Genomic DNA, 27,702 nt, shown 5'->3' with positions numbered 1-27,702 from the left:
TTGCTTGAGCAACCCTTTGCAGATTTTGTGCAAATCTGCGCGGAAAAAACGCTGCGGATTCGCAAAAAAATCCGCAACGTGTGCACATAGCCTAATAGGTCATTTTCTGATAACATCTAATTACATTTAACAAAAACATTTAATTAATATAACCGTAAAAAAAAAAAATTAAGGGATATATATAAAATATGAATATCATCTAAAATGACTTCTCTTCAATATTGTTTGCTCATTAAATTTTAATGCTTGTTATCCATCTTTCTAGTAAAATTTATTAAAATGAGTTTCCAATATTTGAACCCATATTCCCTTGAGTACTGCACAAAGTAAGATTAGGTGGCTGCTGGTCCATCTCTGCCAAAAAAACACTGTTCTTCTGCCTCTCTTGAACAGTGAAAGACGCAGGCAAGTCGGGAAGAGTGGAGGACTCAAAGTGAGAGTACAGGTGCACTGGCATTCCATGATTTAAGTATATTATTCTTTTAATTCTTTTCTTGCGCAGCACTCAAGAATAATTAGTAAGGATCTGTCTGGTAGCAGACAACCCGTTTACGTTTTTTTTTTTTAGATTAAATTAACTTAGCATACAAATTATACATACATAGTGAGGTGCAAAAAAATTATTGCTAGAAATAAAGATCTTGCAAAAAAAAAAAAAAAATAGTAAAAACAAATACAGATGACTACTAACCTGGAATTAAGCAAATCCGGTAAACTTTTTAAATAAACTTTAAGCATTTCCAGGAAACATGATTTCTGGTCATTACCAGGCTCGCCATACAATGTAGAAATACCAAACTGTTGGCAGTGATGAGCCATTTCCACCCCTCTTTGCAGAACTCCATTGACAATAAGAGCATATAATTTTCTCTGAATGACTGCATTACCTTCTTGAATTAGGATGCAAATGTGGCTAGAAATAAGCAAGCTTAGTTGCAAATCATTGCCAAATACAAGTTCCTGGTAAGTTTCTAAAGAATCCCATTTCCACATCATATCCTCAGATCCTCCGCATGGTAAAACTCCTTGCAATCGGTACGGCACATTGTACAAACTTGAAGCAGACGTTAAGACGGCTTTCTCTTGAAATGGATTGTATTTCTCTGTAAACTGATCATTATCCATCACACACATGTTACAAGATGCTTGTTTAAGAACATTGGCTGTTTTGCCTCCACCCAACTGATTCAGTAAAAAATTTGCAAGAATACTTAGTATGTGGGGCTGCAGATTTTTTAAGGTTGGCACTTTTAAAGCATGAAGAAGAGGAGTGACAACGGATAAAGGATCCATGCAACAACAAATCCCAGCATTCTCAATTCCTAGGAGAATCTGCAAGAATATAGCGGTTTCTGACACTCTCTGGAGTAAACGCAAACAGTGATGTGAACAAACCGCTATGCAACACCTCCTCTCGGGATGACAGCTTTCCCCACACATACCTTCATCAAGGTTATCATTCTTGAACAGTGAAATGGGAAGACCAGATAGGTCTCTGTGGTGGTGCATAAAGTGCGAAAACTCACATCTCCGATGTCTTTTTCGTGTGCACATAGTTTGATGGAGCTGTTCAGACTTCACCTTTTTTATTAGGCTGACTATTTTTAAAACAAGGCTAATAAGAATCAACACACGGTCAGAAGCTTGTGAATGCAGCTCTACAGAATATAAACGTAAAGATTCCATCTGAATGATTGAATTTTCAAAAAGAACAAAGCCACTATATTGTATAAAGTCATGTAACAGTTCTATACATTGACTAAAATAGAGAGGATTTGGGGCTGCACTTTTAAGACATGAGACAAAAATGTGAAAAACACCTTCAAGGAGATCTGCAATAAAAAAAGCTTGGTGTTCGCAGCCTACATAATCCACAGTCTCTTGTTGTTGATCGGAGTTTGGTTTTTTATCCAAGTAATATTTTAGCTTCAAAGATGTCTGTAACAAGCCAATAAGATTATTTCTAAGATTGTCAGGCATGACATCCTTCTCAATAATGTCTACAGAGAGAAGACTTAATACTGTATGTAACAGCATTCTTTGAACTAAAGCCAATGGTTCCGCAGTCCACCCTTTTGTTACAGTTCCCTTTCCAGGAGCATTACATTCACCGACTTCCGATATGAATTCGGTAATTCCTGGAATGATACAGACCGAAATTACAGAACTGTGACTCTGCATATCAACCTTGCAAACTTTTTCGAGCAATGACAACAAGATCTGACAAAGACTAAATGGAGAAGCTTCCTTAGCGGATATGCAGGAAGTTTCTTCCATCTGATTCATTTCTGCTGAGATTGAGAAAGCAGTTTCCAAATCTTGATTCAGGTCCTTCTGCTGTTGTGAACTTTTGTCGGCTATATTAGGATCTCTAATATATGTATGCGTTGTTTTTTTTCTCTGCTTAATCAAAGACATCGATTGTTTTTGTAACGTAGTCTCAGAGTCTGACGACGACAGTGATTGTTGGTTATCCTTCAATGATTGAGGACATAAGCTTTTGGGCTGATGCCTTGCTTTATTTTGCAACAAAGTATTAGCGCTATAGGAAAAGTCTGAGTAGGATGTTCCTTCAGTATCTATCCTTTTCTGAGATAGCTGGAACATTTCACTGGTAGCAAAGGTTTCCAATCCCTTAGGAAGCAGGTTAAACACTGAAAAAGAAATTTAAAACTGAAATTAACACATGAAAAGGCTTAAATTGAGCAAGTCTGTAAATACAACGGGATGATTGCCTGGAAATTTGTATTTTAGATTAGAAAAGTGCTGTGGTCTGTGACTGTTGTTTAGCTTAAAATGTGTTATTTCCGGAGCTTTTATTTCCCTGTGGTGCTGACCACTTACCAGCAGGACGTTGCCAATTACCTACCTGTTCTGCCATGTGACAATCTCTTCTAGCTCAGGGCAGTTAATAACCACTTTTGGCGGCGATTCTCCAGCTTCCTGTTATTTTCGTTCGACAAAGCAGTTACTTCTCTACTGCTCTGCCGAAAGGGTGTCAATGGTGATATCATGGTGACTGACAGGCATGTTGACTGATAGCCTGCTCACTGCCGCCTCAATGTGGGGAGCTGGTTGCCTGACAATATGAGGTCAAAAGTGACACCCAGGAGTGAGAGTAAAGCAAAAGTGAACAAACTGATCTGCTGATGTGACATCACAGAAAGCATGAAAATTGGCACCAGGAGAGGTCCGTAACCTCCCAGTGTGAGGAACAGATCGCTGTAGTCAGGTTCCTGCTATCTCCTCTGCAGTTGCTCAGAAGGGAAGGAGCACCAATGGACTTTTGCAGTGCAATTTTTGCTGCAACAGGTTGCGTAGCTATTCTGCATTTGCAGTGCCAACAATGGATCAAATCGGCAAAAACTCACAAGTGACCCCATTTTTTGAAATGTCACCCCTCGAGGAATTTATCAAAAGGTGCAGTGAGCATCTTGAACCCAAAAGGTCATACAATCAATTTAATAAAAATGGGCTTTGAAAATTAAATGTTTTTCTTCTACAAAAATTTAGCTTTAGCCAAAATGTCTAATTTTCACAAGGGAAACTAGAAAGACATACATGGTCAGAACGACTGCTTGGGCACTCTGTGGGCTTGACTTTTGGAAAGCAATTTTTGCTAGAATAAATTGTGGACACCACGTCACATTAGGAGACTACCTGAGATGCCAAAAAAGGCAGAAACCCAAACAAGTAACCCCATCTTGGAAACTACATCTCCCACGGAATTAATCTAGGGATATAGTGAACATTTTAAACCTACAAGTGATTCTCAGAATTTAAAAAAAACTGAATAATTATATTTTTTTCCACTAAAATGTAGCTTTAAGCACAAACTTTTACTTAAAAAAAAAACAAAAAACGATGTATAGGAAAAATTGCATAACAAAATATGTGGACCAATTTCTCCTGAGCATGCCAATATCCTATATGTGGTTGGAAACTACTTTTTCAGGCACACAGCAAAGCTCAAAAGGGAAGGACCGCTATGTTGGACTGCATATTTTGTGGAATGGGCTGCGCATGCCATGTTACATTTGAGCCTCTAAAATGCCAGAAAAGCAGAAGCCGCCCAACTCATGAGTGATCCCATTTTACAAACTACAAAGTTTAGTAAATTAATCGAGGGATGCAGTGAGCATATTGACAGCACAGGTGTTACGCAGAATTTTGTACTATTGTGCAATGAAAAAAAATAATTACATTTTTATAGATTTTGCATTTTCACATGCCCCCTTAATTTCTTACACAATTTCTCCTGAACATGGCAATGCCCACTTGTAGCTTTACAGTACTGTTTTACCACATGAAAGGGCTCAGGAGGGAAGGAGCGCTATTTGGCCTTTGGAGCGTTGGTTTTCCTAGAATAATTTACGGACTTCTGACACTTGAGTGCTCTGCAAATAAACAGCAGAAACCCATTACACCCTTCTGGGAATTTATCTACAGGTGTGGTGATGATGTTGACTCCATGTATGTTGCCTAGAAACAAGCACACATTGGATGTTATAAAGTTTTTTTAAAATGCAATTTTGCCATTGTAGTGCCCAGCTTGTGCCTCTAGAGAAACCTCACCCAGAAAATATTTATAGGGACTCTCTTTGCTCAAGTATGTGGATACTAAGAACAATTTAGGCACACCGTGGGGCATTTGGATTAGGGAGTGCAAATTTAGTTGAATTTCTTTTGTGAGTAAAGAAACATGTCGCTTTTCCAGAGCCTTTGTAATACCATTAATGAGCAATCCGCCTTTACTTCCGTTAACAGATAACGGACTTGAGTGTAGAATTGTTTTTTGGGGTGGAAAAAACCCCAAGAAAAGAAAACAAATTGAGCATGTACCCTATAGTAAATATGTAAATAGTATAAGTAAATAAGACAGGGTACTTAGTGAACACTATTTTGATCAAAAAAAGCATTAAAGCCAGTGTCAATGTGCTCTTACACTGTGCACATATAACAACTTACTGTATGTTTCGGCTCATTTCTTTGGTTTTGCTGTGCTTTTTTTTTGCTTGTGTTGAGTTTTAGCTGTTATTTATTGATATTATTTTGGGAAACATATTATTTTGGATCACTTTTGAGGCTCGGTTCATATTTATTCTTTGAGCTACACTGAGCACTTAGGTCTCGGTTTCCATTTAAATCTCTAAAATATGTGAGTCAGACATAACGCGTTCACAATAATGAAGCAAGCAAAGTTACTCTGGAATCCATTTGCCCTCTGATCAGCAGTGTGTGCTCTTTGTCTTGTATCCGCCTAAAAATACACCTAAAAAGACAGACACAGCTGGATGAAAGGACAGAGTTCAATGTAAATCCACTTTTCTCATTATAGTGAATGTTCCGACAGTGGTTTTGTGCTCACCATAGAGCAGAGGATAAATGTGCACCGCGCCTTACTGCGATCTTTATGAAGCAGCATGAACAAATCAACAGCAGTTCAAGAAATGCTTTTATTTAGTTTTTATGCCAATCACCGTATGGTATAAGTGACACGACTGGGTCAGTACGTTTGCAGCGATACTACCTTTCTATTATTTTTTTAGGGTTTGCTACCATCACACACTAAAAATCAAAACAACATTTATATAGTTTTTATGTTTTGTTGCTTTTATATATAAAAACAATTTTCATTTAAAAAAAAAAGGTTTTTGCATTGCCATATGATAAGAACAATAGCTATTTTTATTTTTCAGCTGATGAAGCAGAGGGAAGCTTGTTTTTGCGGGACAAAACATTTTCAGAGTCATCATTTTGTTTTTTTACTTTTTTATCACGTTTTGCTCCACATTGTTTGGCGGTCTAATGAAAAATCAGTCTTTGCACTTTTTTATGGTGCTTAACATAAGGATTAAATAGTGTGACAGTTTAATAGATCAGGTCTTTCCGGACATGGCTGGTGTGAAAGGGAGCCCCCATCCTTTCTCAATTTTCTAAATACAAAAATTACAATTTTCAGCAGTATTAGGGCTCTTAATACATTCTGATATTTCTGGTACTGCGAATACCAGAACAGGAGATATCAGTGTCCCTGTGTTGATGTGTTTAATACTTGTGGCATACATGCCAACTGTGTGCGACATCAGTACCACACGTACTGGCGCCTGGGAATCAGCGATACAGCTCACACTGTTCCCGGCTCTGGGTGCTGAAGATAGCTCACATCATTGTCGTATGCTCGTGCTGCCATCAGCGCTAGCAGGGGAGAATGTTGAGAATTGCATTCAACAGATAACAGCGAGAGCAGGTGGCGACTGATGAATACTCTCATCAGCCGGCGCCTGCTCTCGCAGTTATCAGTTGAAAACAACTTTCAACATTCTCCCGATAGCGCTGATCGCAACACCGGGGACAGTGATGCAAGTTATCTTCACCACCCGGCGCCGATATGCATCACGCTGATGACATACGGATGTCATGCATGTGTCATTAGTGTGCACGTGAGGGGAACGATTTGCAGCCCATGCACCAGTTAATAAATGGACATGTAAGAGTTCTTTGCTCACAGACACACGGTCCATGGAAACACACTGACATGTGCACAGACCCATTCAATTGCCACGAGCACCGGACACACTGATGTCTGAAAGAGGATTAAACAGCAAGAGGCAGTGCTGACACCTGCCATTGCAGCTACAGCAGGTGCAGGAAATCACTGACTGTAGCAAGTTTTCTGTCATAGGGAACATCACAGTTGGCCACAAACTAAAAGAGCTGTGGCGTCATGACCTGTCACACGACCATCCTGCACAGCTACTCCCATTGCCACGCCCTTGCCCCAGCTCTGTTTATTTTGGTATATATTGGAGAAAACACCAACATTTGTAAAAGTTTTGCAGAACTATGAGTTGTGCAAAAAATGTGCCTTTCAAAGCAATGATTTCTCACCAATATTGTGCTGCAGCCTTTCCATCAGAAACAAAATTTGAAAAAAGTAAGATACATTATTAATAGAGATGAGTGAACATGCTCGATGATACTCTTATTACTCGTGTATCATGATGTTCAGATGTGCTCGTTACTCAGCAAACAATGGGCGGTGCTCGAGTTCAAACTCAAATTCCCGCCCCGCATCTTGGGCACCTGTTATGCAGCCAATAAGCATACAGGGATTTCCTGTGAGTCACTGAAATCTCACAGCCATCTAGGTTGTGGCATTGCTGTCATTGGCTGGCTGTATGACTTCATCAGAAGTTATAAAAAGACAGGCGCCACCTGCTCTGCACACTGACACCACCGCACAGCTCTGTGCACAGGCCCATGTGTGAAAAGTATAACGAATCAGAGGCCTGTAGTGTTGATACTGGTGCTGCATACTAACAGCCCTTCTAATCGCTAATCGTTTGCATGACATACAATCTGCATTTAGCCAAGGGAAGGAGAGTGTCACAGAAGAATGAACAGTGACAGAATCCAGTCTGTAGGCAGGGATTAGGACTGTGCAGTTTGTTGGCAAATACATAGCTGCATTTTTCTTTCTGGGGTCTCAAACAATTGAACATATTTTCATACATCGATTATAACATGCTTTGAGGTCCTTTTTTATGTTATATAACACACCCAAAAATTGTTGAAACATTTTACTGGGCTACATTTCTCGGCCATACACTATTCCGTAGTGGGTAGTAAGTTTTTGTGATCTCTATAGCTTCTAAAAAACTTTTTAAAGTTTAGTAGGCCTCCATTTTTCAGACATACAGTGTTACTTTGTCTGGGAATACTTCTGTGAGGTCTAAAAGAGAACAAAAGCTTTGAAAAATTTTGTAGGCTTCCATTTCTCAGACAGACAGCATTACGTGGGGTCTGTGAACATTCCTGTGATCTATAAGCCTGCTAAAAAGCTTTTAAAGATTTTGAAGGCCTACATTTCTCAGACAGAATGTGTCACATGGTGTGTGAACATTAGGGTGACCGGATCTCATATGGGGGGGAAAAAATGTCAGAATCTTGTTCGTCTGGACCCCACAAAACGATTCCCCTTTCCAGATATTGAGAGAGCCAAAATTTGAGCTCGATCAAACGACGTTAACCCGTGCCGCTCGTCGCTCAAAGTTTGAAAAAATCCAAATTGAGGTATTTTAAGATTTAGGTATTTTGCATAGTCTGTTAGACTATAAAGAATGTGACAACAACATTGCAGAAATAGCCCTGACCAAATTTTCGAACCATTTGTGGTATTTGAATGCAGAGTTGGTGGGATTATCGTTTTTTGATCCCACCATTACAGACAATGAAAAGTTGTTAATGGCTAATAAATTGCTCAGTAGCACAGATGACCCATCAGAGCACGCTAACCTACATGAGTTGATAATTTTACATAGTTATCTAATCTATTCTAGAGCTTTTGTTAAAGTAGTTTTTGAAACGTCAGAATATAATGCTCGGCATTTGCTTACAACTTGCAGGACATATTGCTTTTGTTCTTCATCTTTTGTCAGAAGGTCGTTAAAGTCGGTTACTTCCTACCTCTTTTAATTTTTCTTTCCTAACTTTTGGATTTACAACCCTAGCGTGCCACAGTCCACCCACAACCCACAGTCTTCCACACAGTCCAATCTCACCAGTCTAAAGTCTGGAACACTCAATCCTCACCCTGTTTCTCCTTCCTCCACCATGTTGATTCCCAGGAGACTATTGATCTCGCACTAAGACACTCTGAGGTGCTCTTAACCACTACATTTCATGACTGTGGCATCTCAACCTGCATGCTTCAAAAGGAACAAGACAACATGCTGTTTAAGGATGCCTAACACTTAGAGCAGCCAAGGCCAAAGAACATGATGATGGGGAATGACAAATTTGGGACAAGTCGTTGTTAAGTAACAAAGTCAGGAGGACCAGGGTGCGGTGGTGGAAGACCAACCTGGGAAGCTGGAATGCAGAGCGAGACCAGTAGTCCTGAGAGGCACTAAAACAGACAGGAAGAGGCAGTGGGGTGACCAGATGGACAAGGTGGAAAACTGTTCCGCAGAGCACCAACACTCGTGCATTTCTCCGTCAAAGAAATAGGTGATCCTCAGTTTGGGACTTTTTTAAAGAGTTCTGAGAGTAACAAAATGACCATTTGCAACCTGTGCCATGCCAAGATCAGCAGAGGCAAGATCACTAAGATCCTAACCACCACCAGCATGATCAAGCACATGTCAGCTAAGTACCTGATTTGGTGAGCCGAACACCTACATCCACAATTGGTACCATCAAGTGACACCACTGCCTCTTCCACTGTGCTAGGTGCTTTCCAATCCCCAGTCCAAAACACTGGCACAGATGACTCTCACTCTGCACCGGTCCTTGCACATTCTGACTTACCATCATCAGGCACTTGCAGATCCTTTCCCCAGCCCAACGTTCAGCTGTTCCTACCCCAGGCCTTGGAACAAAAAAGTAAGTTCCCAGACACCCACAGGCCCAAATGCTAAACTAGCAAATTTCCAGTCTGCTAGCTGTGGAAATGTTTCCATTTAGGATGGTAGAAATGGAGGATTTACACCGACTCATGGCGGCAGCCATCCCTTGGTACTCGGTACCCAACTGCCACTTTTTCTCCCAGTGTGGCGTCCCTGTCTTGTACCACTTAGCAACATATTTACTGGCATTTTTCACTTAATGACAGACACATGGACAAGGGCTTGTGGTTAGGGACGTTACTTTTTTCTGCCAGCACACTGGGTGAACATTATGGAGACTGCACCCCCTCCTGCTCCTTCTCACCCTCCATTTCCGATGTGGTATCTCAGAGCACATCGTGCACATCAGCCACTAGCTGAAAGCTCTGCAGCACTGCCTCAGTGAAGCAACAACAGGCTCTGCTGAAGCTAATTTTTCTAGCAGACAAACCACGGCAACGTTAGTTAAATGAATAACAGACCAGACAGATATGTGGTTTTTGCCGCTGAACCTCCAGCCAGGCATGGTCGTGTGTTAATGGCAGCTGTGAAGCTTGGCAAGCTCACACACGCACCATGCTTTGCATATGTGCTAAACTTGGTAGTTCAGCGGTTTCTGAAAACATAACCAGATTTGCCAGAATGCCTGGTCAAGGTACGCCACGTAAACGTGCATTTATGCAAGTCAGCTACAGTTGCCACCGCTGTAGCAGCGCATGCAAGTGCCAGCTCACCGTCTGGTGTGCAACGTCACTAAGCACTGGAACTCCAATTGCACATGTTGGCAATACTTCATAAGTAGAAGAGGTCAGAAGTTGAGCACCAGCTCCAAAACACCCGTCGGTATTCGGGTCAGCCTCTGCACACAACAAATGAAGAGTGGACATGGATGCCTGACACTTGTTTGGTACTCCAAGACTTTGAGAACTCCACAAAGATGGTGAGTGGTGATGACAATATAGTCAGCACAACTATCCTGCTTCTGTGCCTACTTAAACAGTTGCTGCTTACAATTAATCATGAAGCTTTGCATGCGGATCATGTGGGAATGGAGGAAGACCTATCACAGAGATTGTAGCCAACCTAGCCTCATCTCATCTGCTTAGCGCGAATTTGATAACAATAAGGACGTGGATGCTGAGTAAGAGAAAGAGGAGGAACAGGAGCTGGTGGATAGTGCAACAGAGACTAGTACCCACATAGCTTTGGTCCCATCTCTCCTACATGGATGGATGAGTATGGGAATGAGGAGGAAGAGAGGAAAAAGGAAACGGAAGAGAGGGGGGAGGAGGAGGAGGAGATGGAGAGTCATCAACATGGTGGAAAGAATTCAAAATTCACTGCACACTCTTAGTGGAATATCTTTCAAAGAATGTCAAAATTTTATTGTGCATATACAATATATAGTGCTCACAATACACTGGAAAAGAAGGGGGGAAGGGAGCGATTGCGACACAACTTAACGTTTCGACCCCACCGGGGTCTTAATCATAAGTCGTTGTAAAACAAAAGGCCATCACCATGGTGGAGACAGGGAAGTGTTGATTGTATGGAGCTTGGCATATATGGCTGATTTTTAGGTACCAATGCCTTTCCTGGGATCCTCACGTTACATTCATCTTGGCCAAAAAAAGAGTACTGATTGTGCACCCTGCTAGACCTACAATACAAGGACAACTTTACACCTGTTCTTCCTGAGCTGTAGAGGTCTTCTAAAATGTTACTATGTTGAAAAAATTCCCAGCAGACTACGCTAGCTGCAGGGGGCAAGCTTCCTTGCCCAATCAAGGAGGGGAGGACAAGGAGACACACAGTAGAGACAGGGGTACACTGTAAAAGGCATGGGCCAATTTCATGACAACAGCACAGCATCCATGGCCTGATGATCGGGTATTTTAGACAAGGATGTAAAAGTTTTTTTAGACAACCAAACCAGTGTGCTCCCTAATTCCACTGCGACTTTCAACTATTGGGTCTCAAAGCTCGACAAATGGCATGAGCTGTCCCTCTATGCCTTGGAGGTGTTGCGCTGCTATGTTGCTAACATCTTGTATGAGCGGGTTTTTAGTGCCGCCGGAGGGGTCATAATAGACCGATGCTTTCGCCTGTTATTAAAAAAAAAAACATTTTTGGTTTACTTAAATTTATCATTTTTAACATAATTTTTGAATTTTGCCTTGTATATAAGTCATTATACTGGAAAATTGTTTCGTAAATTTTTTTTCCTGTAAAATGAAATGTCTCGTTGGTTCGGAAAGTTTTATTGTCATTCCTTAAAGTGGCGTAAAACCATTGTTCTCAGCAGCGATCTGGGAATCAGATGCTTGCAGGGGTCTTCCCCTTGCTGTTCTCCTTCCATTCAATTCCCATTCATTCCAACATTTTCATTGCCCCTCAGACCTCTTTGTAGGGTCTGCCACAAAAAAACTCAGCTTTCCCATTGACTGCCATTATACTTGTTAGGCTGGTTTCACATTCGCGCTTTTTAAGCGCACGCACGGCCGGGGGTAGCTCCGCCCCCGAGCCGGTCTCTGCCCGGCGTGCCCGCCCCTTCCTTGTAGCGCCGCCTCCTAGCGCACAGCGGCGCCTGCGATCGGCGCACCCTATCTTTAGCATAGGGTGCGCAGATCGTGCGCAGGCCGTGCGCTAGTTGCGCTTTGACCTGCGCTGCGCACTTTTGACGGTGCGCCGTGCGCGCCAAAATCCGAAAAGTTTGATTTTGGCGCGCACGGCGCACCGTCAAAAGTGCGCAGCGCAGGTCAAAGCGCAACTAGCGCACGGCCTGCGCACGATCTGCGCACCCTATGCTAAAGATAGGGTGCGCCGATCGCAGGCGCCGCTGTGCGCTAGGAGGTGGCGCTACAAGGAAGGGGCGGGCATGCCGGGCAGAGAGCCGGCTCGGGGGCGGAGCTACCCCCGGCCGTGCGTGCGCTTAAAAAGCGCGAATGTGAAACCAGCCTTACTCATATCAAGCACGTGAGTATTAGGAATTGCTTGGTTCGAGCAACAAGCACCTGGGCATTTTAGTGCTCACTCATCCCTAATTATTAACTCATTGTATAAGCTATCACAAAATTACTGTATATACTCGTGTATAAGCCGAGATTTTCAGCCCATTTTTGGGGGCTGAAAGTCCCCCTCTCGGCTTATACACGGGTCATATACCTGGGGGTCAGTGGGGGAAGGCGGGTGGGTGTGTCACAGATCATACTCACCCGTCCTGGCACTCTCTACAGCCCCCTCGCTTCTCCACTGTCTCCCTTGCTGCCTTCAGCGGTCATGTGGTACCGCTCATTAAACTCATGAATATGCGCATATTCATGAGTTTTAATGAGCGGTATCACGTGACCGCTGAAGGCAGGAAGGGATACAGTGGAGAAGCGAGGCTGCAGAGACATTCCAGGACAGGTGAGTATAGCGATATTCACCTGTCCTCGTTCCCACGCTAGTCACCGCCGTTTGCTGCTTCCTGTGTCCGTGATGTTTAGCCAGCACGGGGCACAGTGACGTGGTTAGTGCGCGCTGCGCCCTCTGCTGGCTGAACAGTCACTGACAGAGGACGCGCAGACAGTGGTGAGCAGCGATGGATCCCGGACAGGTGAATATCACAGGTGCCGGGTCCTGAGCAGGAGAGGTGAGTATGGCTTTTTTTTTGCAGCAGCAGCATTTGGGGGCATATTCTATGGGGCAGCATATGGGGGCATAATCTATGGGGCAGCATATGGGGGCATATTCCATGGAGCAGCATATGGGGGCATAATCTATGGGGCAGCATATGGGGGCATATTCCATGGAGCAGCATATGGGGGCATAATCTATGGAGCAGCATATGGGGGCATATTCTATTGGGCAGCATATGGGGGCATAATCTATGGAGCAGCATATGGGGGCATATCCTATGGGGCAGCATATGGGGGCATATTCCATGGAGCAGCATATGGGGGCATAATCTATGGAGCAGCATATGGGGGCATATTCTATGGGGCAGCATATGGGGGCTTAGTCTATGGGGCAGCATATGGGGACTTAGTCTATGGGGCAGCATATGGGGGCATATTCTATGGGGCATTTTATGGGGGCATAATCTATGGAGCATTTTATGGGGGCATAATCTATGGAGCATCTTATGGGGGCATAATCTTTATAGAGCATTATATGGGGCATATTATTCTATGGAGCATCTTATGGGGCCATTATTAACCTTTGTGCAGCATTATATGGGGTGTATTTTGTATGGAGCATTATATGGGGCTCCTGATTCAATATGGATATTCAAAAACATTTAACCTACTGAAGTCTCAATTAATTTTACTTTTATTGGTATCTATTTTTATTTTTGAAATTTACCAGTAGCTGCTGCATTTTTCACCCTAGGCTTATACACGAGTCAATAAGTTTTCCCAGTTTTTTGTGGCAAAATTAGGGGGGGGGGGGGGGTCGGGTTATACACGAGTATATACGGTATGTTTGAAGTTTACCTCTTGTCTCTTCTTCCACAGGAATCTTCCAAACCAAAGGTAAAAGAGACATAATTAGAGTCCTAAGTTCTTCTCGACATGTTAAGCTCTGTAATAAATAAAATTCTGAATAAGAACAAGGAAGTGAAAAGAAATATCAACATATAGTGGCATGCAAAAGTTTGGCCACCCCAGTCAAAATTACTGTTATTGTGAAAAGTTAAGCATGTTGAAGATTAAATGGTCTCTATAAGGGCTAAAGATAAAGATGACATTTCCTTTGTATTTTCGTAAATATATATATATATATATATATATATATATTCATCTTTCACATTTTACAAATTACAAAAAGGAAAGAAAATGGGCCAATGCAAAAGTTTGGGCACCCTACATGGTCAGTACCTAGTAGCACCCCCTTCTGAAAGTATCACAGCTTGTAAACGCTTGTAAACGCTTTATATAACCAGCCAAGAGACGTTCAATTTCATGTTCCAACAGTTCTGTGAGATTCCACCCCCATGCTTAATGGTTGGCGAGATGTTCTTTCCTGAAACTTTGTGCCCTTTTTTCTCCACACATATCTCTGATGACTGTGGCCAAAGAGTTCTATTTTAACCTCATCGGAGCACAGACTTGTTTCAAAATGCTTCGGGCTTATTTAGATATTCTTTTACATACTTCTTTCAAATATTTTTATTAACTTTTCAAACAGGGGAGGGAACTAATGGAAGGGAGGGGTAAATCAAGAGATGGGTATGTTAACAATAGAGAATTCAAACCAATACATAGATAGTTATATCTAGAGATAACAATATGTACACAGTGGCTAAATGTAACAAACACATTGTAGCGGGATGAGTAAGGGTACCGTTACACTTAGCGATGCACCAGCGATCCCGACAACGATATGGATCGCTGGTGCATCGCTAAGTGGTCGCTATTGAGTTGCCACACAGGCAGATCTGACCAGCGACATCGCTGGGGTCGGGGGTCGCTACTTACCTGTCAGACGCGGCGATCCTGACGTCCTCCCGCCCGCGTCCACGCGTCGCTTGTCGGCGCCACAGGAAGCCCAGCAGGAAGCGCCCGACAAGAAATTATCCAGGACCTTCTCGCGTGACCAGCGATAATCAGCGGGGGAGCCAGTCGGAGGTAAGTATCACACATAGCGATATCGCTAGCAATATCGCTGCTACGTCACAAAATCGGTGACGTTACAGCGATATTGCTAGCGATATCGCAGTGTGTAACGGGGGCTTAAGTATAACTTAAGATTTATTACAAATCCAAGAAGACAAGAGAGCCTAGGAGCCAGATTCTGTCTATAACGCAACATATTTGGCATTCCACAAGTCCCATTTTGTATGATATTTTTGGAGGAAATTATTGTTCAAAGCGAACCTTTTTTCAATGGAGCTGTTGAATTGTCTATAATGTCTAAAAAATTTTGGTGATTGAGATTTTTTCCACCACATTGCTATTGAATTTTTTAGCACCAGGAAGATATGGATAATGATATATTTAATGGACGGGTCAACACTCTTAAGTCCCAACAAGAAGAGCGCCATTTGTGGCGTGTCTATGAGTTTGATATGTGTAAGAGTATTGATATGTAATATAGCATCCTTCCAAAGTTTCTTTATTTTTGGGCATGTCCAAAAAATATGATATAAGTTAACGGATGATCCGCATCTTCTCCAGCAAAGAAGAGAGTTATCTCCATTGATATGTGAAAGATGTATTCATGTGTAATAGCACCTTGTAATCAGCTTATAAAATGACTCATGAGGGAGGATGGAGATATTTGACTTGTAGGTGTGCTTGATCGCATATTCCCATTTTTCCATCGGAAAATCTATATTTAAGTTGGATTCCCATTGTCGTAGATAAATATTTTTGGTTGTATTAGTATCTTTATTGAAGTGGCTATAGATATTTTTAAGGCTCCATCTGTTTTTATGATTAGTGTTTTTAATAAGGAAGAGAGTATATCTAAGCTTAGGGATCTACTTGATAATTTTTGGATATTTTCTTTTAATAGCGTATAAAATAAAAATTGGGAAGAAGGCAGGTTATAGATACGTTTGAAAAAACACAAAAATTGAGCTTGGTTTGAGTTGGTACACATGCAGCATATAAATGCATGTCCACATGGCCAAAAAGCATACAAAACCTACAAAAAGACAAAATGAAAAAAACCCTGCTATAATTAAATAAGTAAAAAGCAAAAGTGCATTTAAATCATACAGAGTTCTTACTAATACTGTATTTGATCAAACATAGCATAAAAGCCGTCCCACCATCGACAAGGTGACTCTGTGGTCGGGGCGGTCCTACACTGTACATATAAATGCATGTGTACCAACTCAAACCAAGCTCAATTTTTGTGTTTTTTCTTTGTATTTTTGCATTCTGTGCAAGCTGGGGTGTGGCCTCCCTCTCCTGAGCTGGAAATTGTATTTAAAGGCTTCCCCAGACTGGTGTCCAGTGGTTGGGACCTGGTCCTTGTCTGCCCTTATTCACACAGACGTCAACTTTGACACATGATAAGGTTATTAATACTAGACAGTCTAGGACCGCCCCGACCACAGTCACCTTGTTGATGGTGGGACAGCTTTTATGCCATGTTTGATCAAATACAGTATTAATAAGAACTCTGTATGATTTAAATGCACTTTTGCTTTTTACTTATTTAATTATAGCAGGGTTTTTTTCATTTTGTCTTTTGTAGGTTTTGTATAGATACGTTTGATCTCACTGTATGGGTAAAAAGACTCACCATTGTAAATGTTGTCTACATTGTTTATTCCAAATTAAATAGATGGGATTGAAATTTTGTAAATTATAGCTATTAGAGACATAGGGAAATTCTTAATCTGGCTAAGCCTCGAACCTCCCTTCCCCGGCCTCGTCAGCGACTTCCAAGCAGAGAGAACCGCTTGAAAAATGGGATGATGGTGTTCTCTTTGGATTGGTTCCAACAGATATTTAAAGAAGGAATCTCATAGAGGCATATTATTGTTTTGGGCTATTTCTAGATGGAGCCAGGCTACTCGGGGATTATCAATAAACCAGTATTGGCTATGTCTGATCATATAAGCCTGATAGTAGGCCGAGATGTTTGGTAAGGCTATACCTCCATTGCTTTTCAGGACATCAATAGCTACCCTCACCTTTCTGTCATTTCAAATAAAGGATTTTATTAGGTTTTGTATTGTTGTTAAGTAGGAAGAATGAATTGTTAGAGGAAGCGTTCGAAAGAAGTATAGAATTTTTGGCAAAATAAACAATTTCACCACCAGAGTCTTACCTAGCAGGGACAAATTTAAGAGTTTAAAGAGGGAAAAGTCTTTAGTTATAGTTTTAATCAAGTTATCTATATTTGTGAGGATTAATAAATGAAATTTATTTGATAATGTAATTTTTAAATAATCAATTTCTTTGTCTTCCCATAGATAGTTTGCTTTTTAATTTCTTGGATGAAGTTATGGTTTAGGAAAAAATGTGAGATTTTAGATTTCTGAGGGTTGATTTGTTCGAGAATAAGTCCAAATCTAGTTTAAGAGTCAGTGATAAGCGATCATAAAGGAGCACTTAGGAAGCAACCCAGGGGCAGACAAGAATGTCAGGTCTCCACTGCAGCTCCAGCCGAAAACCTCCAATGAAGGATAGGAGCAATGAGAAAATGGAAAACTGTCTTAGGAGCGCAAGAAAGAGACTCAGACAAGAGATGGGTTTAAAGCACAACGCGCTTCGACGGAGGATCCGTCTTCATCCTCCAGTGAAACGCGTTGTGGTTTAAACCCATCTCTTGTCTGAGTCTCTTTCCTGTGCTCCTAAGACCGTTTTCCATTTTCTCAAATCTAGTTTAAGGGCATCAATTGAATTTAAGGGGTCCGCAATTTCAAAAAGATATCGGCAGCGAATAAAGTAATTTAATGATGGCGGCGTAGAGTATTAAACCTATTGATCAAATTATTTGATCTAATCTTTTCAGCCAAGGGTTCTATTGCTAAGACGAAGAGCAAAGGTGATAAAGGGGACCCCTGTCTTGGTCCATTTGTTATGGGGAACAATTTGGAAAGATGGTTATTGGTGTAAACTTTAGCATTAGGGTCTGAGTATAGTGCAAAAACAGAGGATATAAATTTGTAATTGAAGCCAAATTTAAATAAGGTTGCTTTAAGGTAATTCCAATTTATTCTATCAAAGGCCTTTTCCACGTCCAAAGTTACAAAAAGCGAAGGGGTATTCTGGGATTTCACTATGTTAAAGTGTTATGAATGGGTCACCGAGGAGGATGGCAGGAACAGGCTAAGCCACCAGGACACCAGAGAGGTTGGTAACTCAGCGGATTGCAGACCCCTGATCCTAACAACACAACTAGCAGTAGCCGTGGAGCATCCCCACGATGCACCAGACACCTCGGCACAGCCGGAGAACCAAACAAGCCCAAAGCCAGAAAGGTGAAATTCAAACTTCCCAAAAGGAACAGACAGCTCCCAAACATATATTGTCGGTGAGACAAGATGAGAGACAAACATAGGCAGAAAATAGACTGAGCAAATGATGGGACCCAAACTGTCTAGATAGGACAGAAAAGATACTGTCTGCAATCTCGCAAAAACTCTAAAAAATCCATCTCATCTGATATACAAAAAACCTGAGGCCACACAACCTCACCCCCCACTAGATCAGCACTCTGGTGTGAAGGTGTGAACTGGAAGCAAAGCAAAAGATACTAATATAACAGGGGACTGAACAAACTGGCACAAGCTGTAACATATGGAGCGGGGCCCAGCGCTGCCCCCAGCAGGGAGTACGCTGAACCCTCGCAACAAAGCAGAAAGCAAAAAAAAGGCACAACCAGATTAGACACAAAGGATTAGCAAAAGAATCACTTAACTGAACCATGCAGATCAGGCAGGAGACTGAAGAGCTCAAAATGCACAAAGAGGAAATCACCAGCAACCACTAAGGGAAGCCTGCTCACTTATATGCTTCCCAGCCAGTAATCCCAGTTTCCCAATTATCGTCGTCAGGTGGCAAACTTCCATCAGACTGGCCAGCTCCACTACTCCCAGTAACCACCTGGGGGAGCTCCAGCTCAGAAGTGCGAGCAAGGGAATTCACAACAGTTAAGTATATGTAATATTCTTCTTGTGCCGTCAGGTGCTTGCCTACCTGTAATAAAGCCAATTTGATCGTCTTTGATGAGTGAGGGAAGAAGATTTTTCATTCGATCAGCTAAGATTTTGGAATAGATTTTAATATCCCCATTAATTAAAGATATAGGCCTATAGTTTTGGACCATGTCTGTAATCCCCCTTATCTTTAGGTATCAGAATTATGTTAGCTTGTAGCATTTCTCTAGGGAAGGATCCTGTTGAGGAAGTGTGGTCGCATAATAATTTTAATTGAGGGGAAATAATGTTAGAGAAGGTCTTAAAATAGTAATTTGTGAAACCATCCAGCCATGGGGATTTTTGGGATTTGAGTGTATTGATGTTATTTCTTCTACTTTGAAAGGTTAGTTCAAGGATAATAGGTCAAGCGGCTCTAAACGGGGAAGGTTAAGTTCAGATAGAAAAGAGTTTATGGATTCCTTGTCAGTTGTAGGAGTTGAAGGGTCGTATTTCAGATAAAGTTTGTAGAAAGTCTGCGAAAAAATTTGTAATTTCTGAAGGATGGGTTTTAATAACCCCAGAGGGTTCTTTAATTTTAAGTATTCTTTTCCTTATATGATCTTGTTTCAATCTGTCCATCATATGGTTAGTCGGTTTGTTGGCTGCAGAATAGTAATTGTAATTTGAGGGTCTTATTACAGCATCATACTCGGCAAGAATAGCTGCTTTGAGCTTTTGCATTAAGTCTAAAATCTCCTGGTGGATTTCTGAGGAAGGGGTTGTTAAGTTTTTTTGCAAATCCTCCTTTATTTTTTATTTGGGACTGTAGGGAGGTAATCTTTTCCCTAGTTTTCTTTTTGAGTCTGGAGGATAGTTGAATCAGGCAACCCCTCAAAACTGCATTATGGGCACACCTTAGTACAAATGGATCTATGTCCTCAGATGAGTTTTCTTTGAAATAATTGACTATTGTGTTGTCTATGATTTCCTTATACTCTGGAATTTTAAAAAGGTTGGATTCGATTTCCATAGAAAGGTATTAGTAAGAGGGGGTCTATAAATTCATCCATAATTGGGGAGTGGTCTGAGGATTTATCTAGTATGTCGATTTTTGTAAATTTGGATAGCAAAAATATATCAGTCAGAAATAAATCTATTCTAGAGAATGATTTATGGACTGTACAGTAAAGTGTAAATTCCCGGGAAGTCAAATTAAGGCAATGAAAGACGTCGAACAATTCATTTTTAGTGATCCAATTATTAAAGGATTGCGACTGTCAGCGTACCGTAGAGGAGGAGTCCAAGAGAGCATCTGGCACCACATTAAAATCCCCTGCCATTATCAGATCGCCTCTCCTGACTTCATTGACCTTTTTTATTAGTTTGTGGAAAAAGCGAAAACTGCCTTTTATTTGGTGCATAAATATTGACAATTGTGCAGGCCTTAGAATTTAGGTTGGCTATAAGGATGTGGAACCTTCCTAGAGGATCTATTACTTCATCTAACAATTGGAATGAGACATTATTATTAACCAATATGATAACCCCTGCACTCTTATTTTCTCGCAATGACTTGAAAATATGGGGATAGTACTTAAGTTGAAATGTTGGATTATCTCTTGCAAATCTGACTTATTGCAAGCAAGTGATATTGGCCTGATAATTTTTGATTTCCTTCCAGGTGATAAATCATTTGTATGGACTGTTTAGTCCCTTAACATTATAAGAAAGAACTTCTATTTTCATATAGACTACTATAGGCTTTCCTGGTAACACAGTAGAAGCGAGAAAAGAAAATAAAGAGAAATAAAACTTATCACAAGAAAAAAAATGGAAAAATCAGAACAGGAAGAAATTCAGGTACGTATTAATGAATTCCCCTGGAGGATATCACCTATAGTGATGCCACTCCTACCATGGGGGCAAAAGAAAATGGGCACAAACCCATGGTACACCGACCTTATCAATTAGACTGACCTATTTGTTGAACAAAATGATAACTACTGTTGTATGAGGGTTCAAATTGCAGTGCGTTAACCAATAATTTAAAGCTTCAACTGTTATCTTTATTAATGTGAACCCCCTGAAGGGAAGAGATGAAACGCATCCCTTCTTCAAAAGTGTGTAATGGGGTAATCCTACCCCCTGTGCCACACCAGAATCTTGGTGGGGAATCCCCATCTGTATGACACTCCTAAAGATCTCAATTTAGTGGTCACCTCTTAGAAATCTCTCCCAGCCTCCATTGTTGCCTTGGAGAGGTCTGCAAAAATTTCTATGCTCGCATACGGATCCGGGAAAGTACCCCTTTCTCTAATGTAATTTAATACTTTTTGTTTTGTATCATAGAAGTGCATATGTAGTATTATGTCCCTTGGTTTGTCTGGAGCGATATTCCTTGGTCGTGGGAGTCTATGGATCCTATCGATAGTAAGATCTAGATCCGATAATCTCGGAATAGCTTTCTTAAATAGGTTCTTAACGTAGCTTGAGAGATCTTTCTGCACTATATTTTCAGAGACCCCGCCTTATTTTTAAGTTATTACGTCTATTCCTGTCCTCTAAATCTATAAGTTTGACCTTCAATGAGTGAATTTCTTGTTTGGAGGACAGAATTTTCCTCCATAAGGGAGTTGGTTTTTGATAAAACCTCTAAAATCCTCCTTTTGTTAGCCTCGAATCTTTGAAAAAAAGAACCCTGTATCTCCTGAAGTGTTTTGTTTTGTGCCTCAAAACCCATTCTAATAGATTCGTTAAATGTCCTATACAGTTTGGTCATAAAGCCTTGTTACTTGTCTCTCAGAAGAGAAAAAGTCATCATAACTGATGGTAGAAAATGCAATGTCTGATGGATTAGTAAGTTTTGAGTGTTTTTTTGGGGTCGTTGCTTATTTGGGCTATTAGGGGAGAACTCATCAGAGTAGCTGTCTGTATCAATGTTTAAAGAATTTTTATCTGAAGCTCGAGTCAGGACCTTTCCTTTTAGTTGTATTCGAGAGGTCCACGTTTTCTGTTGTGTTGCTACCCAGAGTAGAAGTATGGAGATTAGTATTATCATTTCCCTTATTAGTAGCAGTTTCAGGAAAGGTTTTTGGCTCTATGCTATTTAAATTATTCCCTTCATTTGAGTTTAATTAAAAATAGGTATAGAGAATTTAATAGGTTTGCTGATCGAGTCCTCTCTGTTAGGGAGTGGCTCAGAACTTGGAAGACTTAACAAGTTTGGTGGTTCTTCAGTTGTGTTTAATGTTAATTGTCGGGGAGCTTCTTTCCCTTTTGAGTTTTTTGTCTTGTTGGTGGAGTGTTCTCCTGTTTTAATAGGAATTCTGGATCTAGCTCCACCAGATTCCATAGTATAGCTCAGTATTTCGATTATATAACCAGGTTAAATGTTAATTTCACAACCAGGTCTATGTGCTGTTGACCTTTATGAGAGGTCAGACCCACCCTTTTATTTTAAGATCCCTTATTATTAACAGGTTATCACAATATTATACTCTTTCTGTAGATGTTCAAATAAATATTTGTAACGCCGGTATGTTTGTATCTTGTTTCCCCGGTGTTACTCTGCATATCTCTGCATTAACCCTTTGCTCTTTTCCCCCTAATTAGCAGGGATACTGTTGTCTGTCACCTCTATGGATGCTGCTCAGTTCGCTGCTCCGCTGAGAAGCCGTATATGCGTGTGTGGCTCCACTGCACTGCATGACCACCCACTTGTGCGGTCCCTGGCTGCCGCTGTGGAAAGCTATCCGTGGGTTTTAGGTCCTCTGCACTATGCATGGGTTACCACGTGTGTTCAGGCTTGCAGCTCTCGGCAGGTGTCCTCTGCAAAAGCTGATTTGTGTCTGGCTGTGCTTAGTGTGCGCGCGGCCACACCTCCCCTGTTTTTATGCGGAATGGGTGTGTGCTACAATTGCTGCTCCAGCCTATCGCTGTGAGGCAGCTCCTATATAAAAGTTCCCTGCCCTGTGGGGCATTGCCAGAGGTTCGACTTATGTCTCAGTTTGTCTGTGTGCTATTCGGCACCTGCCCTGCGTGCCTGCAGTTCTAGGTGAGCTGATGCCTGTCTTGCTGCCCACCAGGAGGCAGAATATCCTGGTGCTTGTTCCTGTCCGCCCTCCAGGAGGCAGAATATCCTGGCCCTTGTTCCTGTCTGCCCTCCAGGAGGTAGAATATCCTGGTCCCTGCTCCTGTCTGCCCTCCAGGAGGCAGAATATGCTGGTCCCTGTGTTAATGTTTGGAGTATTGCCTTGTACCTGTTTCCTGCTGTGTCTTGTTTCCTGAATCCTGGATCTGCTCCTGTACCTGACCCTGTCTGCACTGTGTCCTCTGTTATGTTCCTGAGGTTTTTCTGCGTCTTGAACCCTGTGCATAGTGACTGAGACTCTTTACTAATTGACTTTCCGTGATCTAACCTGGGTTCATCTTGGAAGTAGGAGCCTGATCTGCCCGCCGAGTTTCTGCTACTCTGTGCTCAGCTTGTTATTTGGTGCAATCCCCGGACGGTTCCAGTTCAACCCGGCCAGGCTTACACCAGACCGCATGGGTTCCTTTTTAGGTCGCTGTCAGATGTCCGGAACCTGATGACCATGGCCTCTTGTCCGGTGTCTGACGACCTCTTCCAGATGTGCTGTGCCTGATGTCCTCTGCCAGATGTCTGGATCCTATGCTTCCCTGCCCGATGTCCGGAGCCTGCCGATCACTGCTAGAGGTCCGGAGCCTGATATCCTGCCTGGTGTCCTGATGTCCGCCTGGTGCCCTGATGTCTACATGTCCTACCTGGTGTCCTGATGTCCAGCCTGTGACCTGTTGTCCTGATGTCTAGTCCGTGTTCCTGATGCCCTGCCTGTGTCTCGATGTCCGGTCTGTGGTCCTGGTCGTCCTGTCTGTGTCCAGATGTCTGGTCCATGGTGCTGGTGGTCCCGCCTGTGTTCCTGGAGAGTCTCCAGCCTTGTTTCCCGGTGACGGCTCTGCCTGGATCTAACCAGCCGGTGACCTGTGTCATGCCGGAGTTCCTGTTCCTGTCCTGCCTGTGTCACGATGTTACGCCGGTTCCCTGAAGTCCCCCTGTGATGACGTCTGTCCTGGATTGGTGTCTGATGTTCTCCTGCTGAGCCTGCGCTATGCCTGAGAGAGAGGCCGTCCTGATATGCCCGTGCCAGATGACCCTGGACTGCATCAACCCGTGATGACCCCTGCCATCATCTGAAGTCTGTCTGAGGTCGGTGTCTGATGTTCTCCTACTGAGCCTGTGCTACGCCTGAGGCCTGAGAGAGAGGCAGCCCTAGTATGCCCGTGCCAGACAACCCTGGACTGCATCAACCTGTGATGGCCTCCTGCCTTCGTCTGTTATCCTGAGACGTGTACCCTTCCCTGATGTGCGGACCCGGGAGCCTGGCATTTTTAAGTTTCGTTCCTGTACTATGGCTGTCTTTGAGTAAACTTTATGTCTTATACCTGAAGTTGTGCAGTGTCATGTCGTTCTGCCACCTCGTCCACATGCTCAGCTGCCACAGATACTGCTCACTGCCCTTCCCTAGTCTGGGTAGGTTCAGGTTACTCTATCTGGTCCAGTGGGTCCACATTCCGTCCCCACCTGGGACGCTCGCCCCACGTCAGCGTGGTTGTTCGAGGTGGAGGCGCCGACTCGGCCGCGTCCGCGGTAGCAGTCGCGACAATATTAAATGGTCTCCAATATTCTTAACCACATCGGTATTACCCCTTACAACAAACAGAGCCAGAAATACTTGACCAGAGCTAAAATGGTCCCAGTAGGCTCTACCAGCACAGAGTGAAACAGCACTTTTATAGTACCTTACCTACTATATCTCGTTATAGGGTCAGCATTCACAGGTACTATCTTAATATTTTGTAGCCAGAAACACAATCTAAACACTTAATTTAAGTTTCATATTATGCTAATATTTTGCTGCTCTTCTAGCGCTGCCAGAATCTTAATATGTCCAATTCTATATTGTCCAGATCTCAAGTTCTTATTATGTCTCTGTAGTGTCTCCGCTGTTAAAACTCCAGATCCTTCCAGTCACAATTGGTGGGCACTATCTCAGTAGCTCCAATTCAGAAGAAGCAAAGGATAATCAAAATTAGACCCAGGTACCTTTATTCCTCTGGGAACCCGCTTTTACACTGCAAAGTCTCACAAGATGGCTCTATTTTACTGAACAGGTCGCCGTGTTAGCCAGATTCACTTTTAACCAACCTGTTTCCTCTCAGCCACAGTCCGGTATTCTCCGCTGTAGAGGCTCTAATTAGAAGGTGGGGAAAGATGGCGTCAGCTCTGGAACAGGGTGTATTCATACCCTTGGCTGTATGCAGAGGCACCTCCCACCTCAGCCCCTCTTCGCTTTTACCCGCTACAACGCTTACTCCTACAGCGGTAGAAGAGCTCCGGTATGTCCACACTTAATCTCAATTCACCAACCTGTCACTTCTCAGATGCTTTCTGACCGTCGACAGTGCTGAGGCTCAAGAAGGAAGGCGGGAAAAAAAGGTGCCTGCTCTGTGACAGGGCGCGTTCAGTCTCTCAGCTGTTCACTGTGGCGCCTCCCACCTCAGCTCCTCCCCGTTCTCCCCGCAGCAGCGTCTTTACTCACAACAGTGGGAGAGCCCGTTCACAGGCACCGGGGTACAGGCAGGGAACAAGATAAAAAAAAGGGTATGTTTTAATCTACTCAGGAGTCCGCCATCACTCAAATTTTCGTGCTTTAGCAACATACAGTTTGAACACAGGCTGGAATTCACCTCAGGCTCTGGCTCCACTCCCCTCAAGGGGACCCAGTTCAATTATTACTGAATCAAAAGTCACATTCTTGGTGTCAAAATGATCCCATTAAAGAGAAAAAAATTCTAATAAGAAATGTGAGGGAAAGCCTCTAAGTCAAGTTATGGGTCGCTTCAATGGCGCCCAAAGCCACACCCCCTGTTCTTTTACATACTTCTGACTCTGAATTTTATGGTGAGGATGCAGGAGATTTTTCCTTCTGATGACTCTTCCATGAAGGCCATATTTTTGTAGGTGTCTTTGAATAGAACAATGTGCCACAACTCTAGAGTCTGCTAAATATTTCTAAGGGACTTTGGAAGTCAAGCGGGGGTTTTGATTTGCATCTCTAGCAATCTTATGAGCAGCTCTCACTGAAATTTTCCTTGATCTTTCAGACCTTATCTTGGCCTCCACAGGTCCTGTTAACTGCCATTTCTTAATTACATTTCGAACTGACAAAAAGGCAACTTGAAAATGCTTTGCTATCTTCTTATAGCCTTCTCCTGCTTTGTGGACCTCCACCATTTTCAGAGTGCTGGGCAGTTGCTTTGAAGAACCCATGGCTGCTGTTTTTCAGGCATAAGGTTAAATGAGGCTGAGTTTTTTACAAAGATGGTAAATTTACATCACCTGGCCTTTGCTAATGATGACAGTGAACAAGCGATAACACTAACACACTGATTAAGGTCTGAAACCTTGGTTAAAGTTATCTCAGCAAACAAATGTCCAAACTGGGCCCAAACTTTTGCTTCGGCCCATTTTATTTTTTTGTAATTTTTTAAAATGTATAAATTGACAATATTTATGTTTTTTGCCTAAAGTAGAAAGAAAATGTGTTATCTTTAACTTTAGGCCTTTTAAAGATAATTTCAGCTTCAACTTGCTTAGCAAAGGAGTGCCCAATCTTTTACACACCACTGTACACGCTAAATGATTATAAGACAATATACTCTGTGGTCACTGTTGGAAGCCAACTGTCATGATCCAGGTTGGATTATGACAGATAAATGCACTAGTAACCTTTTTTTTTTTTCCTTCAAGCCTTTGGCTTTAAGGTAGTTTTCCCCCCGGTGGCCATTGGGGTTATTGCACTGTGGTGATATCAGTTCTAGTTTTGCCCTCGGTGGCCGGTAGGGTCATTGCACTCTGGTTTCTTTTGTTTAGTGCAGGTGATTATCACTAACAGGTGTGATTGCTCTGGTTTAACTATATAGGTGTGTCTTGTTCTCTCACTCACTGTTGGTGATATTGCTCATTTCCAACCAAGTCTGGTGGAGGAAGGAACTACAAAGAGGAGTTCCTTTCAGCTCAGGCAGAGCTCTGGTGAAGTAGCTTCAGGTGGAAGCTGAATTCAGTGGAATGACCCTGCACTTAGGAGTCAATTTGTGCAGGGTCTGTCTCCAAAGTTGCAGGATACTCTGGTGCAGTACGCCGCCCCCAGGTCCCTGGAGGCCGCCATGTCCCTTGCCATCCGGGTGGATAGATGCCTTACGAGAGACATACACAAAATGTGCCCTCTGTAGTCCTCGCTAGGGAGGAGGACCCACCAGTGCGGACGGAGGAACCCAGACAGCCCGGTGTTGTTGGTACAAAAAAGTGGTTGTCTGTGGTTCGCCGTGGTGGGGGGGTATGCTTTTCCTGTGGGAAGCCGGGCCATTTCATGAGAGCCTGCCCAGTGCGTGCCAAGTCTCCAGATGAACCTATGCAAGTAGGAGGAGCTAGTTTGTGTTCAGGCCTGCCTGCGGCACAGGGAGTGGTGGAGGCATGTTTTTTTCTGTGGGCAGACTGGTCATGTCTTGAAGGCTTGCCCAACACGCGCCAAATTATCTGTGCCATCTCAGAAGCCGCATCCCCCTGGTCGCTAGGAGGGAGGCGACCAGGGAGTGTATATTTCCTCCATTTTGCCCTCCCAAGGTACTATGACAGCAGAGGTGTTGGCT

General features: G+C 42.6%; 1 protein-coding gene across 3 annotated transcripts in view; it reads right to left on the bottom strand.

The window, feature by feature from the left end:
• Nucleotides 1-27,702, bottom strand: part of LYST (lysosomal trafficking regulator) — a 722,897-nt gene that overhangs the window by 633,822 nt on the left and 61,373 nt on the right. For all 3 annotated transcript variants that reach the window (XM_073560091.1, XM_073560092.1, XM_073560093.1), the window contains exons 3-4: nt 13,868-13,955; nt 692-2,654 (exon numbers count right to left, since the gene is read on the bottom strand). In XM_073560091.1, the coding sequence (XP_073416192.1) occupies nt 692-2,654; nt 13,868-13,955 (2,051 nt within the window). The remainder of the gene's footprint in view (nt 1-691; nt 2,655-13,867; nt 13,956-27,702) is intronic.

Source organism: Dendrobates tinctorius, unplaced genomic scaffold (genome assembly GCF_039654945.1).
Source record: "Dendrobates tinctorius isolate UK_male_01 unplaced genomic scaffold, ASM3965494v1 ptg000293l, whole genome shotgun sequence".
Taxonomy (NCBI): Eukaryota; Metazoa; Chordata; class Amphibia; order Anura; family Dendrobatidae; genus Dendrobates; species Dendrobates tinctorius.
This window is presented reverse-complemented; position numbering and strand designations above follow the sequence as displayed.